The 16892-nt window shown below is 52.6% G+C and overlaps 1 protein-coding gene across 12 annotated transcripts in view; it reads left to right on the top strand.

Moving 5' to 3' along the window:
• EPB41L1 (erythrocyte membrane protein band 4.1 like 1) overlaps nt 1-16892 on the top strand; it is a 121229-nt gene that overhangs the window by 92287 nt on the left and 12050 nt on the right. For 6 of the 12 annotated variants that reach the window (XM_032420114.1, XM_032420113.1, XM_032420111.1 and 3 more), the window contains 5 exons: nt 3520-5538; nt 6051-6158; nt 7221-7631; nt 9436-9540; nt 11236-11316. In XM_032420114.1, the coding sequence (XP_032276005.1) occupies nt 3520-5538; nt 6051-6158; nt 7221-7631; nt 9436-9540; nt 11236-11316 (2724 nt within the window). The remainder of the gene's footprint in view (nt 1-3519; nt 5539-6050; nt 6159-7220; nt 7632-9435; nt 9541-11235; nt 11317-16892) is intronic. The other 6 variants (XM_032420117.1, XM_032420119.1, XM_032420118.1 and 3 more) reach the window with 3 other exon arrangements.

Genomic DNA, 16892 nt, shown 5'->3' with positions numbered 1-16892 from the left:
GGGCCCTGACTTCAGAGGCAGGTTCTGACATCTAAACTTGAGATCAGGGGTCATGGCACCTAAATGCCTTCTGCCCTGGGGTCTTTTTGCTGTTCAGAAGCCTGAGTGAGGTCTAACAGTGGCTATGTAGGGGATGGCCCCGCATTCATCCTCCATCTTCATCTTTTCTAAGCTCCTCTTGACAGGCAGGTGAAAGCGGGCATCTTGCTCCAAGGAGCTTCCTTGGGGTTAAAGAGATGTTGGCCAGGCAAGTGTTCTAATGAGGAAGGCATTACTTCTGCACCCAGGACTGCAGCCGGTGGAGGGCTCTTGGGACTTGCTGTGTCCTGCTAGACCTAGAATCCGGGCCCAGGGATGGAGGGCTGTATCTCCCTCTGTGCCAACAGCTCAGAGGCTGTCAGGATTAAAAGGTACTGACCTACCATCTGGGTGGAACGTCCTTCTCCCCGAGATCTGACCCTCCCCTTTATGCATAGTATGTATGAGGGCATCTCCCTTTTTCAGTTCCCATGGAAAAATTTTCTAGCTGCTGAAAATGTGCTGAAACTGTACAAGACATGAGTCAGCTACATAACTGGTAAAACAGAAGTCACAGTTCTACTCTCAATTTTTCTTCAGTGTAAAGCTAAAAACAACTACCAGCACAGGAGTCAGTAGCTTCCCAAGGTTAGGGAAATAGTGATGACCTGGAGCACAGAGATGCTCCTAGAGCAAAGGACAGGTGCCCATACTCCGGGGGGCAGGGATGGAGGGCGACAGGCGCCCTTCATCAGCATCCCTGCAAATTGTCCATCCAGCCCCTTCCACAGAGGGCGCTCTTGCCATTCTTCACAGCAGACCATTTTGGCTTCCGTCACCTGTTGGGAAGGTTTCATATTGAATTAAAATCTGCCCTTTTGGATTACCTGTCTGTGGGCCTCGCTGTGCCCGCTGCTGCCCGGAGTTCTGCTGGGCATCCTCCTCCAGAGTTCAGCACCTCCCCTCCCCCTGAACACTCCTCCTTTCTTCAGAGGTTTCTCCCAGGGTGTGGTTTCTAGAGGGCTCCTTGTCCTACATCCCCTCCTCTGGTTGTCTTCTGTAAAGAGCAGGGCCCAAAGTGTGACCCAGAGCCCCAGGTGGGGACTGAACAGCCCAGAGTCAGCAGAACCGCCTGGCTGGAGATTTTCTCCTTTTGGTGGGTTGCATGGGAACAGAGCTGGTGGGCGTCCTCCTCCAGCCTCCGCTCCTTGCTGCAGTACCTCCAGCTGCTAGCAGGGGGCGCTCTGAGCAAGCACTGAAGGTTTCCCATCCTGTAATAGGGTCAGGACGACTTTCAGACCAGGCCCCAGGGCCAGGTGCAGCCCCACCAGTGCCTTGGTGCTAATGAAGTTTTCTCTCTTTTGTTCAGTCTTTTTTTCCATCAGGATGTTCACTTGTTAAAAGCAGAGCCTCTTCTTCCCTCACCGCACACTCTGTGATCTGTGCAAGTCACCATTGCTCTGCAAACCTCAGTTTCCCCTTTGGAAATAAGGGCAATAGTACCTGCTTCACAGGTTGCCATTTGGATTAAACCTAATAACTTTAGACAAAGGGCTGGCATTGTCTGGCACAAATTAACTAAATATAAGTACATGTTTCCTTTTTTCTTCCCGTGGAATCTTTCTTTCTATACTGTGCTAGTTCCCACTCCACTCAGCCTAATTTCTAAGCTTCTAGTTTCTGGAAACTAGTTTCTAGTTAGACTTGGGGCAAGAATATTCCAGAAGGGGTCTCATTGACCATCTTTGGCCCTCATTGCCAGACTCATGATACCAGCACAAGCTGAAACGGGAGCCTTAGAAGAGAAGAGAAGAGAAAAGAGACCTGGCTTCTATAGGCTCTCGAAGCACTTCTCGCTGGGATGGTTCAGTGGTGGTGTTCTGAGGCTTAGCAACCTGAAGTAAAATCCCAGAAACCTACGCCTGGGCCTTCCACCTTCCTCTTATCTCTCTTACCTGTTGGCAGGATTCTTTCAGTGAGGTTTGATTCCCTGAAAACCATGGAGATTTTGCTAACATGGATTGAGGCAGTGGAGGTAAGAGAGTTTACAGCTTCCCTGAACCTTCAGAATCCTTCACATCTTATAGGATCTGACAGACACCTCACCAGGTCATAACCGGAATCAGAGCGCATCTCTCCCCTCCTGTGGGGAACAGTTTCTGACACATCTCACCATGGAGGCACTTCCCAGAACTTGGATTCAGAGACTGGATTCTAGACCTGCCTTTGCCCCCAGCTCCCTCTCTGACCTTGGACATGGTGCTTACCTTTTCGAGGCCTCAGTTTCCACATCTGTGCCGTAAGGGGCTGGAGTCAGAGCAGGGATTTCAAAGGAGGGCGGTACCTTGGCACTGGGACAGCTGAGGCCTCCAACTTCAACACGGCAGCCTGTCTCTGGCTTACATACTGGACTTCCATTGAGGTTTTATGTGAAGAAAGTATTCTGTGGCGGCAGTATGAATGCCAATGGCCTTCTGGCTTTTTCTTTTTTTTTTTTTTTAACAATTCTGAAGTCCATCATTTGCTCCTAAGTGTTGCTTAAAGGACTGTAGGAGAGATGGAGGGCTGTTTTGTCAACAGCTTAACAGTGCTATGCTCTTATTGGTGCTTTTGACCAGTGGTGATACTCTGGTCTTTAGATTTTTTCCTTCCATGATGTCTTCCGGTCAGCCCTTTTCTACTCTTTCCGTGGATTTTGTCAGAATTCTCCAAGAATAGGCCTTGGTATTCTTTTCTTTGGGAATGAACCCTACAAAATTCAAGCTGTTCAGGCCACTGTGGTGACTGGCACTGATCTCTTCAGCTGAGCATTTGGCATTTTTCATTCTAATCTCTTTCCTTCCCAGAAACTCTTGCAGAGAAGTCAGATTTCAGGCTGTGGCTCATGGAACTTAATTCAATGCTTCCCCTCTTGACTTAGATTGCAGTTGGGATCCTAGTCTATAGGTTGTGAGGTAAGTCAGCAAGGATCTCAGGCACTCTTTTCCTGACTCTACCGTGAACTAACTTGACCTTAGGGAAGTCACTGACCTTCTCCAAGTCTCAGTTTACCCATTTGCACAATGAGGAACTTGGACTAGAGGATGTTTTGGGAGTTCTTTATGCTCTAACATTCAAAGATTCCACGTGATGTAAGTTACTTTCTCCTCTGACAGTGGCAATTGTATTATTAAAAGAGAAAGAGGAAGAGTCCTGGCCCATCCATGGATGTCCATTGTTCCATGATTCACGTGGGGAGGGCGTGAGACCCCCATCCTATTTTACCAACTTGGGGTAGTGGTTGAGGGGAGTCGGTAAATAATTTGTTGGGTGCCTTGATGGGAAGGGGAGCCTTGATGAGGCTGACTGGCATTGTCATGCCTTCTCTCCCCCAGCCAGTTCTGGGGGACATGCTGACCTTTTGGTGGTAGATTGGTCCCTTCTTGCAGAGGAAAAAAAGTGACCCGTTCTTCAGGTGCGTGATATTTCATGTTAACTCTTCTTGCTCCAATTGAAACACAGGGTTCAGAGCATTGGGTATTTATAGAAAGAGAGTACACTAGGCCAGAAGAACTCAGCCTCCTAAAAGTGACCACCACTCAGCAGGAAGAAAGTAAGGCAGGCCTCGCAGATATCCTTGCTGATGGCAGACTCTCCAAGGTAGACGTCCTGGTGGACAAGTTCAAAGTCGAAGTGGCCACAGAAGAAATAGTGGGAGTTAGAAGAGCAAAGACCCAGCACCAAGGAAGAATGATTGCAAGCCCTGAAGACTTTGAGTCAATGTGGGAGGAGGGCTCCTGGGTCAGGAAAGGCCCAGAAGGGGCTTCTCTTGCTGCAAGCTGCACCCTGGCAGGAAAGCTTGAGGGCTCCCAGTTGAGGGTGGGCACTGGGGAGGCCACCATCAAGAAGCGCTGGATCTCAGGTGGTCAGCTGGAGGGCCAGATGGAGCTGAGGAGGGAGCTGGAGGAGTGCCAGACTTGGGGAAGACCTGCTGCCTCGGGGGCCAGGCTAGCAGAGGCCGATGTCCCTTCTCCAGCCTCCGACAAGGGAGGACTCCAGTCATTTCTGCTGGACCCAGCCCAGTCGGAAGCCAGAGCTGACTCGAGTGATGAAACCAAACCTTCCTTTGCAGAGAGGAGCTTCTATTTGAACTATGAAGAGAAAGATTCTGAAGACCCCTTCCTCCCTCCACCTCTGGAGGAGAGGGAAGAGCACGTGGATGCCCTTCCTGTTGACGAGACCAGGCTGGAGCGCTCAGAGAGGCTCCCCGAGAGCTCTGTGCTCACTTCCTCAGACCCACAGGGCCCTGCTGCAGCTTCCAGCAGGAGCGAGGACAAAGAGGGTGATGGCCACACGGCCTCCTTAGAGGAAGGGGCACGGTCCCCCAGGGACCACGGAAGACCAGATGGCCCAGAGGCCTTTGTTGAGCAGCTTCGTAAGGGACCTTCTCCAGGGCAGACATTTGCTGAGGACTGGGAAGAAGCTGGGCGGGGGGTGGAAGGAGAATTTAGCCACCCAGCATGCAACCTAGGCACAGAGGAAGAGGCCCCCAAGGGTAGAGATTTGATGGAAAAGGCTGAGAAAAGTCCCCCAGCAGGATGGCAGAACCACTCACCTCACAGAGGAGGGGGCATGCGCCCAGACCTCCCAGCCTGCGCCCTTCCATGGACCACCCCTCCTAATGATGTCAGGAAGCCAACCAAGCCAGACAGAGGCAACTTCCTGCACCAAGACAGGAGACTGGTGCACATCCAAACAGGAGAACCTGAGATGGAGGACAGAAAGGCCTCAGTGTTTCTTCAGATGGACATGATCGCCCCCCTCCCAGCTTCCCCTGGTCCCTTTCAAGCTCAGGCAGCTCCAGAGGAAACTTCAAGCCCAGCCCCTCGTGGGTCAGGGGAGCCTCCACAGCTTGGGGATCCTTTTGGAGAACAGTCCCCTGTGTTTCTCAAACATGCCCATCCTTTTAAAGGGAGGCCAGAGCCCAAGGACCGAGTAGGACCGTCTGTGACCCCAGACGGAGATGAGCGCCGGGCACCTCCCGTTGCCAGCAGAAAGCCCAGAATTGTCTCTGAAGGAGCCGAGGGGGCTGTACCCCTGGGGTTGGTGTTCCCTTCAGGGAAGCAAAAGGAGATGACCTCTTTCCAGGCCGGGGGCCAAGAGGGCTCCCTGGAAGATATTAGCAAGACCTCAGTGGCCAACAAAATTCGGATCTTTGAGACCCATGGAGCTGAAACTCGCCGAGCGAGTCAAGGTGAAACAAGGGCCTTCATGAGCGAGTTGTCTTCAGAGGCCTCCGTGGGTCAGGTAGAGCAACAGCGGAATAAGCTTCTGGACATGGGCTTCGTCCAACTCCAGCCCCCAGGGGACTTTGCTGGCCCCAAAGCCACCCATTCCTCAGTGACATCACCGGCGCCCAGATACTTCAGGGAGGGCATTGCTACCACATCCCCCCGGGAAGAATGCACGGACCTCGAGCTCATGTCCCCCGATTCGGGCTGCGAAACTGCGCTGGAGGAAACCACCGGGGGCACTGGCCACGTGAGCCCCCGCCCCCACCGCTGCCCCTCCCCCGCTGGGGGAGCCGACCGCATGCTCCGTAGCTCTGTAGAAGCATGTTTCAGGGGCCCCTCGTCATCACTGCGATCAGAGGCTGCTTGTCCATTCCTATGAGTTCTCTTCCCTACACAGGCCCGGGGATAGCCCAGGCGGAATGACGGGTTCATCTGCTTGGCCCCTGTTAGCTTAGCCACAGAGACCCTCGGCTTTTGGTGTGACCTGGCGCCCAGTGGGTCGCACCGCCCCAGTGGAGAAGGTGGCATCACCGCCAGCCGACTACATACTTGCTTTGCCTTGCTGCCCCCACCTGCTGGGCTCCTACCTGTTTGCTTGGCTTGTCCAATGATCTTCCTTCATCTTTTCCCTTCCCTGGTTCTCCCGCCTTGGGGAAGCTGACAGGCCAGAGGTTTCCATCCTTCGCTTCTGGTTCCCTCTTGGTCCCACTGCCAAGTTCCTTTCTGCCTCCTTAAGACTAACTATCTTCTCTAATCCAGAACAAATCCGGAGATGCGGTCAGGGAAGAGAAGCCCATCACCAGCTTAGCAGCAAACCCCCCTGGAAAAGGGGGGCACCTGAGATTCGCCAGCCCCTCGGGCCCTCAGGTCTCTGCAGCCCCCCGGTGCCCGGATGCCCCGGTCGTCTTTACCTGGCCAGGGTGCATCGCCGCCTTCAACTCCCATCTGTGCTGGCAGGGCCTCTGTGGCGGCTCAACTCTCGCTTGTCTGGAATGTGCCCTCACACCTCTCAACCTTCCAGAAACTGGCTAAAATGGAAGCTAAGTTTAGCAAGTGAATCTCTTAAGTGCACTGAATCTCTAGAACCCGAAGCCAACTACTTAAAAAAAAATATTTGGTGGGTGTTAGATTGGGCTTTAAAAAGACTGTCATGGAACAGCCAAAAATGTGCATGTGGTGTTTAATCCCCGACAGGCCAGTTGAGAGGTATGTATGTGGGACAAGACTTGCTGGTTCCCCTCCAGCAGTTCCTTGGCCTGCCGTTGTCAATTACACTGATGGGACTAGAACCTCTACTCGGCGGCCTGCCCGCCCGCCCCTCCTGGAGCTCAGGGCTAAACTGATGTAGCCCCTGGCTCCCAGGAATTAACCCATATTGTTCCTCCCCCTAGACGATACTGCCCCCTCCCACAGAGACTCAGTGGAATTGACAAACCATGTTGGCTTCCTCTTTGTTTCTCAAAGCTCTTGGCTCCAGCCTCCCGGCCTTCCCATCCCGGGTTTCCCTAGATCCCTGGGTCTCCCCTCCCTGGTTTCTGTCTCTCGATGCCCACCTGCACGGGTGGGCCTGGGTCCGGGCTCCCATCCCTGCCTTGCACACAATGCCGCTTCTGATAAGCTCCCAGTTCCAGACCTTGGATGGGGCTTCCTGTCCAGAACCAACTGGCGGGATGTTTGCTTTGTACTTGCTTTGGCCATCAGCGGGAGACCCTCGGAAAGGAGCGTTCCCCACTCTTGAGAACTTTGCGGGTTTTTCAAGCTTGTTGTCACGTCAAGGAACCTTTCTGGGAGTGTTTTTCATTTCCTGACCTGCTCTTCTATTTGAGACACTGAAACGGCCCCAAGGTTTCTTCTGTCATTCACCATCTTGCTTTCTCTCTCTCCTCCCACCCCACATCCCCGTTCCTTTGATTTTTTATCTGGCCATAGAGAGCAGGGCTAAGGGAGGGCTCAGAGGAGAAGGTCAAACCGCCTCGTCCCAGGGCCCCAGAGAGTGACACGGGAGACGAGGACCAGGACCAGGAGAGGGATGCGGTGTTCCTGAAGGACAACCACCTGGCCATTGAGCGCAAGTGCTCCAGCATCACGGTCAGCTCCACGTCCAGCCTGGAGGCTGAGGTTGACTTCACGGTCATTGGTGACTACCATGGCGGCGCCTTCGAAGACTTCTCCCGCAGCCTGCCTGAGCTCGACCGAGACAAAAGCGACTCAGAGACCGAGGGCCTGGTGTTCTCCCGGGATCTCAACAAGGGGGGCCTCAGCCAGGAAGACGAGTCTGGGGGCTTCGAGGATAGCCCGGATCGAGGGGCCTGCGCCACCCCAGATATGCCCCAGTTTGAGGTATAGTGGAGCATCCTGGAGACCTTTGGCCCCGCGGGCACTGCATGTTCAGAGGTCCCCGGGCCATCTGTGAGAAGACCAAGCCGCCAGCCTGCAGCCCAGAGCCCCTCAGCCTGAAGCTCTGTCTCGTGTTGCATGACTGCCCCTCTCAGAAAGCATGGTTCTGTGCTCGCATGTTTGCCATCTTGGTTCACCCCTAACATGCACTCCTTGGCGTTTTAACCCTGTGACCCCATCGCTTGCCCGAGTTCAAGTGATGCCAGGTGATCTGGTCTTACTCGCCTCCTCTCCCTGTCTGTGTTGCATGGCACCTGCAGGGAGCTTGTGCTTGTGGACTCACCTGCGGCCTGGCCTGAAAGTCGATGGTTCTTCCTGATCCTGGCCCGGCTCCTCTCCCCGGGGCCTGGGCTTCCTGGGGGAAGGGGCAGCAGTCTAAACCCATCTGGCCCCGGGGTCTCAGGGTAGCAGCGGAAACTCCTAGAGAGGAGGAAACATCATCACTGAGGGGGACACCGGGATCGGCTGTGTCTGGGTCCCTCTGCTTTGTGTCCTTCCTTCAGAAGGTCTTTGTCCTGTGATTCCTTTGCCCTCTCATCTCTTGCAGCCCCTGCCTACCTCCCACCACACTCTCCTCTCTCCCATGTTCCAGGCTTTGAAATGTGAGCTCATCTGCTCTGGGCATCCACTCCATGCTGTACCCTCTGGGTGGAAAGTTTTGCTTCCCTTTCTCTGCCTTGCAAACTTGTCGTGTTCCAGGACCAAGTTCAGATATCACTTCCCTAGCAAATGCTTTCCTGACCACCTTGCGCAGAAGTGTTGCTCCCTCCACAGCCCCCTTGCTCTGGAATGTTTCTGCTCCCCCGCATCATCCTAGGTAGTCAGGTCAGTGGCTGCCAGGCCCACTGTCCCCCCGGGGGCAGCTCCTCTAAGCCTGCACATGCCAGGCATTAATAGATGATTAACTGGATGAATGGCTAGATCTCACAGTTACAGTAATCTATAAGAATCCCTCTCACTACCCTCCCAACCAGATGGCAGGCTATTTCAGTCATTCATTCCGCTCACATATGCTAATAGCCACATGAACTGACCTTGCTGGAGGAGTCTGAAGAAACTGATCATTTAACCGGAGACTTCTAGACTAGAGGTTGAAAACCGGTGGCCCCAGGCCAGATCTGGCTAGCAGATGTGTTTTCTTTGACCTTGATTGAAAAATTGGGATGTGGAATATAAAATCCATAGGTGTTTTTTTTTTTTCTTTATCGTTAAAAAAATCAGATGATCCAAGTCATTCAGAGGCCATGGCCACCGTTGGCCAAACCTGAGTGGAACCCTTGTGTTCTCCTGTTCACCCCAGTCCTCAGTAAGCCCGCTGCACCCCTTTACGTCTCCTGCCTGCCCCCAGCCCCCGTCGGCCCCCAGGTGTGTGATTCCTGTTCTCAAGAACAGTTCAAATGAAGCAGCTGGGAGGCGGCAGCATAATCACTGAAGTCAGTCAGGATTCAGTGACAGGTACATAAGGACAGTACTTAGTGGGGGTCCCGGCACAAGCCCAAAAACCAGCTCACAGCCACCGGGAGGTTATGTGGTGGCGGGGTCACGAGCAGCCTGTCTGGGTGCTGCCGGTGGCTCTGGCTATCCCCTCGGGCTGTCTGGGACGGCTCGCCAGGCCTCTTTGCCCGGACCCATGTGCCCTTCCAGAGACCCGGCCAGCTGCAGGGATGGGAGATACGCTACAGTGGCCTGTGAGCAGGAGTCATGCAGAGGCTTGGGTTATGGAGTGTCCTTCCTCATCTCCCTACAGCCCGTGAAAACGGAAACCATGACGGTCAGCAGCCTGGCCATTAGAAAGAAGATTGAGCCCGAGGCTGTCCTGCAGACCAGAGTCAGCACTATGGACACCAGCCAGGTAACCTGGGCCTTCCATTGCACCCTGAGCATAGGTACTGGACATTTAAGGGTGGGGTCCCCACCAAGGCCAAGCCCCCTGGCCAACTCTTGCCACTCTGGCTTCCCCAGAGCCTCCATGTTAACCTGGATGCTCTTCTGAGCTTCATTGTCCTCCCTGAGCTCTGGGGGGGGCAGTGGAATGAGTTCCTGTCCTGGGTAGACCACACCTCTTACAGCCTCGATTTCCCATCTCTAAAATGGGAACGATCATGTCTCCCTGTCCTTCTGGGAGTGCTGTAAGGACTAGCAGCGAGTGGACTAGACTGTGGCCTTCAGATCGCTCGAAGGAGTCGGAGAGGTTTCTTGAGGTATCACAGGAACTGCTTTGGGAGAGAGAGGGAGAGATCCCAATCCAGCTTTTGTCAGAACGACTCACACTGGATCATTTTTTTTACACATGGGGGTTCCATATCACTGGCAAAATGAACAAAAAATCATTTGTCTTAGCAAGATGAAACATACTTGGTACCCCGCACGGAGCAGTCCGAAGGAGACACAGGTGCGCTGTGGGCGTACGGGTGCACAGAGCATTGCCGAGGTTCCTCTTGTGGTTTTTTGATTTTACACTTTGAACCTTGAGATTGTAGGTCTGATAGATGCCCTCTGGGTTCCTCCTGGCCAGAGGAGCTGCAGTGCCGGGGGTCGAGACTAGTCTGCGTTTCAAGAACTAAAGTAAGGCGTAAACCAACACAATGTGGACAACTGTGTCGTTTCCAGAATGTTTTTCTTCCCTGATTGTAACATGCACAGTGGTCTCTGTGTCAGCTGGCGCAGTGGCCAAAGGCGCTCAAGTTCTAATGAGCTGTGTGATCTCAAGTCACACACCTCCTCTGTGGCCTATCTTGTTTTAGTGACCGGTGTTTTATTTTGTTTTCGTATAGAGAAATACAGAGAAAACTAAAAAAGGCCCCAAAGTCAACAGCCCAGTAATCCTTATTGACGACAAAACAAAACAGTGACAAAGTGTTCACAGTTATGAAATTCGAACAAAACAGATTGAAATTTTTCTTGTGATTCTTCCCAGAAAAAAAAAATCTATGCATATCTAATATATACACTTACATCTCTAGATTGCAGAATTTTACACAGAAGAGATCCTCTTTTACACCTGACCCTTTTTTCTTAATGACTGTCTTGGAGATCATTCCTCGTTGCCATATGTGGGCCCACCTTACTCTTAGTCCCACTTAGGAGCGGGTCCTGACTTATCCTGCAGTCTCCCATCCATGGACCTGTGGCTGTTTTTGTCTTTGGCAGTTAACAATTAATGCTCCTGTGAACTTCTTTGTTCGTACTTCTTGGCAAAGTTTTCAGAGTTGATAGCCAAAGGATGAACTCCCGGCCGTGGAATTGCTAGGTTGAGGAATACATGCATTGAGATTTGCATAGGGCTTGTGAAATTATCTGGGATTTTTTTTTGTCTTTTGTCAAATAAGATGATTCAAACGAACTGGGGGACCTGTGAGGACCCCCTGTAACTCAGTGTGTGGACGAGCCCCCCCACCCCCGCCCACCAGCGCATGTGCACTCACACAGCCCGTCCCTCTGTAACTGGGAATGCCACCTGCCCAGGAGCGGATGCTGCAGGCACATGCGGTGTGCGCACTCTCTCTCTTTCTCTCTCTCTCTCTCTCATGACTCCTCTGGCCAACAGGTTGATGGGACTGCCCCAGGGGGAAAGGAGTTCGTAACAACTGCTCCCTCCATCACCACGGAGACCATATCGACCACCATGGTAAGTAGGACCCAAGAGACTTCCCTCTCTGACCAGCCCTCTTGCCCTCAAACAGCCAGATAACAGTGTCACATCACCGTCTGTCTGGGGTGGTCCTCCTCCGCCCTCCCTGCGTCAGGCACAGGACAGAGAGTCGATCTCTTCTTGTCTGGCATCATCCAGTCAGACCTCAGTTTTCCAAATTGAATAATGTGGAATGTGGAATCCCTGAGTCTCAGTTATCTGGACCATCTCAGCCACATTAAGGGTAAGGGCAGGATGGTACCATTCGATTATTTGATTATTGGCAAGGCGTGAGGATTGAGCTTGAAAGTCCCTGACAGACCCTGGCCGCTGTGCGGTTTCTCATGTCTCGGGCCACTTCCTTCCTTGGTCAGTAGATGGCGTACTGTGAACCTAAATTGGAAGCTCAGGATTTGGGGCCATCTCCCTAGACTCTGGTTCTGCTACCTAGGTGTTGTCTGACCTGTGAAGAAAGGTCCTTGGCCTCAGGTGTCTTCATCTGTAAAATGGGAATAATCCCCATTCTGCCTAGTTCATAGGTTCTTTTTTTTTTTTAAGATTTTATTTATTGGGGCGCCTGGGTGGCTCAGTCGTTGAGCGTCCGCCTTCGGCTCAGGTCATGATCCCAGGTTCCTGGGATCGAGCCCCGCGTCGGGCTCCCTGCTCGGCGGGAGGCCTGCTTCTCCCTCTCCCACTCCCCCTGCTTGTATTCCCTCTCTCGCTGTGTCTCTCCCTGTCAAAAAAATAAATAAAAATCTTAAAAAAAAAAACAAAACCATAATGAACCTTTAAAAAAAAAAAGATTTTATTTATTTATTTGAGAGAGAGAGCACAAGCTGGGGGCGGGGGTGGGGGCGGTGGCAGAGGGAGAAGCGGACTCCCTGTTCAGCAGGGAGCCCAACTTGGGGCTCGATCTCAGGACCCTGAGATCATGACCTGGGCTGGAGGCAGATGCTTAACTGACTGAGCCACCCAGGCGCCCCTGGTTCACAGGTTCTTAAGAGAGTCCAGTAACGTCAGATCCTTTAATGGTGACATAGACCAGATAGCATTAGGCACCCAGGCTGTGTCGCCGTGCAAGGTGCCAAGAACCATGCATGGGTGATCTCACTGAGTCCTCAGAAAAACTGGAGGGGATTCTCTTTTTTTCTGCACCCTTTACAGATGAAGAATCTGAAGTGCAGAGAGGTAAAGTGACTTCCTAAGGTCACACACCTAGTACGTGGTAGAGCCAGGTCAAACCCAGAAGCCTCACTATGCACCTGTACCCTAACCACTCTGCACCCTCATCCCGACCACTGTGAACACTGGCCACTGCGGGTGGGGCCGGGGCCGGGGCTGGATCTGTCTCGAGCTGGGGGAAAGTTGTTTTCAAATGATTTCTCTTGCCAAACCCCCAATAGACACCTAGGAAGGGAATTGCGTTTAGACTACCCGGCAGGTAGGTTTCGAGCAAACAAAGACAAATTAACTCCGAACCGGTTACCAGCTCGCACCCTCTTTCCTGGTCACTCTGTCCGACCTCTCCCTCAGTCCTTCTCCACGTGGCATCGGGACGCTTCTAGGGCTAAATTTAAGTTCATACTATGGTGAGTAGGCAGTTACATCATTCATTTACCCACCTACCCACCCACCCATCCATCCATCCATTCATTTCTTCCAAAAACATTTCTTGGTCTCTGTTGCCTGCCTGATTCACGGAATACAGAGTTGAAGGAAATACACTGCCTGCAAGAAGTCGTTTGTTCAAGTAATGATCATGGGCACGTGTCATTGTTTAGGTCCTGGGCGCACAGTGGTGAACAAGGCCCAGCTCTGCCATGTCCTGGCAGGATGACCCCTGGGCAAGTTACCTGAACCTCTCCAAGCCTCAGTTTCCACTTTTGTAAAAGGGGGTGATGGGGAGCAATAATAGCACATCCCTCAAAGGGTTGACCCAAGGAGGGACCGAGGTAATCTGTGCAAAGGCATGCCTGGCACATAGTAAGGGGTCTGTAAATGTGAGCTGCTTTCTTTTCTCTGCCTTCATGGAACAGTGTGATAATGCTTTCCGAGGGGGTGCAAGGAGGAGAGGTATGGGGTGACACCCCTGCCAGGAGGGCTGAGTGGGCTTTACCTCGGCAGGGACATCTGAGCCATCCTTCAAGGATAAATGACGGTGCGGCCACAGCAGAAGGCGTTCTGGGCAGTGGGGACAGCAGGTGCAAAGGCAAAAGGACGGGAAGGAGCGGAGCATTTGGGGAAAGGCAGGTGGTCAGTGAAGCAAGATGTCAGGTGTGTGGAAGAGGAGTGGGGTGGGGGGGGAGAAGAGGCTGGAAAGGTAGGCTGGGCCAGGGCGTGAAGGGCCTCAGATGTCACGTAGGGAGGTCACACTTCATCCTGGGTGCAGTGGGGCATCAACTTTTGATGTGGGGGCGTGATGTCATCAAACATGTGTTTCTGTGTTTTAGGAAGATTTACCCTGGCAGCTCTGTGGGACGTCACTAGAGAAAAAATTCCCTCCTGTCCTCCCTCCCTCCCTCCCTCCTTCTTCCCTTGGCAAATATTTGTTGAACGCTGTGCCCAGTGCTGTGAGCCCGGCGCTGTGAGACCCGCACTGAGGAAGGCAGACAGCGACCCGAGCCCGCACGCCATTGGGAGAGACGTAGAGAGAGGCAGGGAGCTGGTTTAAGGGCTGCAGCGGAGCCCGTGTGCAAGGAGGTGGATGCTGAGAAGGGGGCAGGGTTAAGGGATAACTGGAGGGAGGAAGGTGCAGGATTTGGTCAGTGACAGAATGTTCGGGTGACAGAGGACAAGATGGGCTGGTGACCTAGCCCTAACCTAGGCATTCTTGAAGCGTGGTCCTGGGAACGTTTAGAAAAGCAAATCTCTGCACCCACCCCACCCCCCCAAACCTATCAAATCAGAAACTCTGGGGCAGGGCCCAGCTGTCTGTGCCACCCCTCAAGTCTGAGTAGCTCCGATGCAAACAGAGAGCCCTGGAGGGGACCGCTCTTTAGTGGCAGGATTGTGTCAGGGGCGGGGAGGCACTGAATTCCATGTTGGATCTGATGAGTCCAAGGTGCCTGTGGGGCGTTTCCAGGGGGAAGTGTCGAGGGGACAATTGGTTTTAAAGGTCTAGTTTTCAAGAAAGATCTGGGCTATTGATGAAGAGATTGGGGACAGTGGCTGTGGGAGAAAGCCTTGAATGGCTGAGGCGGCCCCAAGAGAGGGTGGTGAGGAAGAGAGCCCTCAGCTGGAGGGAGGAAGGGTCCAGAGCCCAGATGGTGGCATTGCCCTGGCCAGGGAGAGAAGCCACACCTCCTGGAGGCAGGCGAGAGGACTGGCCGAAGATAAAGGACAGGCAGGCAGGGCAGATGGTGCCTTGTTTTGAACGACCTGTGTCCCCATTAGTGGCCTCTCTTTTCAGTGTGAAGATGGAGGTGAGGCTTCATCCGGGACAGAGGGAGCAGTGGGAGGAGAAGAGGCTTTGGGGGAGAATTGCCTGGAGTGACAGTAGGACTGTCCTAGGCTGGCAGGAAGGAAGCATGGAGCCCAGAAGGCTGCCCCCACCCTTTTTTTGAGTTGAAGCGTAGTTGACACACAACGTGACATGGGTTTCAGGTGTACAGTACGCCGCGCTCACCACGAGCGTAGCTGCCATCTGTCCTCACGCAGCCCTAGTTCAGTACCGCTGACTGTGTTCTCTGTGCCGTGCCTTTCATGCCCGTGACCTGTTCATTCCAGAGCTGGAAGCCCGCACCTCGCACTCCCCTTCACCCCTGGCTGCTCATCCCTCCACCCCGTCCCCTCCGGCAACTCCCAGTTCTCTGTATTTATGATCTGTTTGTGCTTTTTTCATTGGTTTGTTTGGTTTTTGAGATTCCACACAGAAGTGAAATCATATGGCATTTGTCTTTGTCTGACTTATTTCACTTAGCATCGTACCCTCTAGGTCCATCCATGCTGTTGCAAATTGTCAGATCTCATTCTTGTTTATGGCTGAGTAAGAACATTAGAGATCACATCTTCCTTATCCATTTATCTATTGGTGGACACTTGGGCTGTTTCCATATGTTGGCTATTATAAATAACGCTGCAATAAACATAGGGGTGTGTATATCTTTTCAATTAATGTTTTTGTTTTCTGTGGGTAAATACCCAGTACTGGAGTTACTGGATCCTATGGTATTTCTATTTTTAATTTTTTTCTGAGGAACCTCCATACAGGATTTCCACAGTGGCTGCACCAGTTTGCCATCCCACCAACAGTGCACGAGGGCTCCCTTTTCTCCACATCTTCGCCAACACTTGTTGTTTTTTGTCTGTTTGAGACTAGCCTTTCTGACAGGTGTAAGCGGCTATCTCGTTGTGGTTTTGATTTGCATTTCCCTGCTGATGAGTGATATTGAGCATCTTTTTGTGTCTGTGGGCAAGACTGCCCATTTTAAGGCCTGCTGCCGGGCCACATTCTGGGACTGCATCTGAGAAAGTTGCTTACTGAGGGAATGCCAGGTAACGGGTCACTGCCTCAGTTGGAGGCAGGCCCGGGGGGGTTAGGCAGGGCAAAGGCAGAGGGCTCCCATTCTTAGCTGTCCCCTGACAGCCAGAGGTCCACATCTAGTACCGTGCACAGACCAGGACCAGGGTTCAGCTTCTGGGGGCTGCAGAACAGACACAGCTCTGGGCCCCTGGACAGACATGGGTGAGCCCAAGATGGTGCGGAAAGTGGGAGGTAGAGGTGGGCGGCCGGGCCCCCTGCCAGACATGGGGTAGGAGTCTCTGGCAGTTAGAATCCACCATAGGACCAGGAGAGCTGCTCCAGGGTAAGAGTTCTGAGGGCAGAGTAGTGTTGCACATTGGGCTTGGAGTCTGATGAACATGGGTCTAAATCTGCGCTCTGTCACTCGCTGGTGGACGTGAATAAGCCACTTGACATTCTCTGGCCTTCCAGTTTCTCAACTCGGAAACAAGAATATTAAAACAATTTCCTGTGGTTGTTCCAAGGATTAAATGAGCTAGTGCATCCTTAGCATAATACTGAGCACATAGCAAGTACTCAGAAGTAGGTATTATTATGTTGTTAGTAGCCAGCCTATGTTCCTACGTTTATCCTAAGATTGACATTTGCAAAGCCCTTTCTCCTCTGCTAACCTCATAATGTTTCTGTGGGAGTTGGGCAGGGTTTCTTTTTATAATATTTTGAGAGCAGTTTATTTTTTTAGAGCAGTTTCACGGCAAAATTGAGAGGAAGGTACCCCATATGCTCCATATATGGGGATATATACAGAGAGATTTCCCATATGCTCCTCAGCCCTGCGCACGCACAGCCTCCCCTGTAATCAGCATCCCCTACCAGAGTGGGGCATTTGTTACCATTGACAGACCGACATTGCAGGGGCCCGTGGAGAGGAGGTGGCTCTGCCCCAGCTCACGTGGCTAGAACATGGCAGGGCCAGGACGAGAGCCCGAATGTCCCCCCTCCTTTGTTAGTGCTTCCTGAGAGCAAAACCAGAGTCTTGTTCACCAATGTCCCTAACCCCTAACCCCAGGCACTCTAAATGTTGAACGGGGAGTGGGTGAGCCAGCGCGTG

The sequence above is a fragment of the Phoca vitulina genome, unplaced genomic scaffold, assembly GCF_004348235.1.
Source record: "Phoca vitulina isolate PV1807 unplaced genomic scaffold, GSC_HSeal_1.0 scaffold22, whole genome shotgun sequence".
Lineage (NCBI taxonomy): Eukaryota > Metazoa > Chordata > Mammalia > Carnivora > Phocidae > Phoca > Phoca vitulina.
The sequence above is the reverse complement of the archived record's forward strand: the minus strand, read 5'-3'. Positions and strand labels throughout refer to the sequence as shown.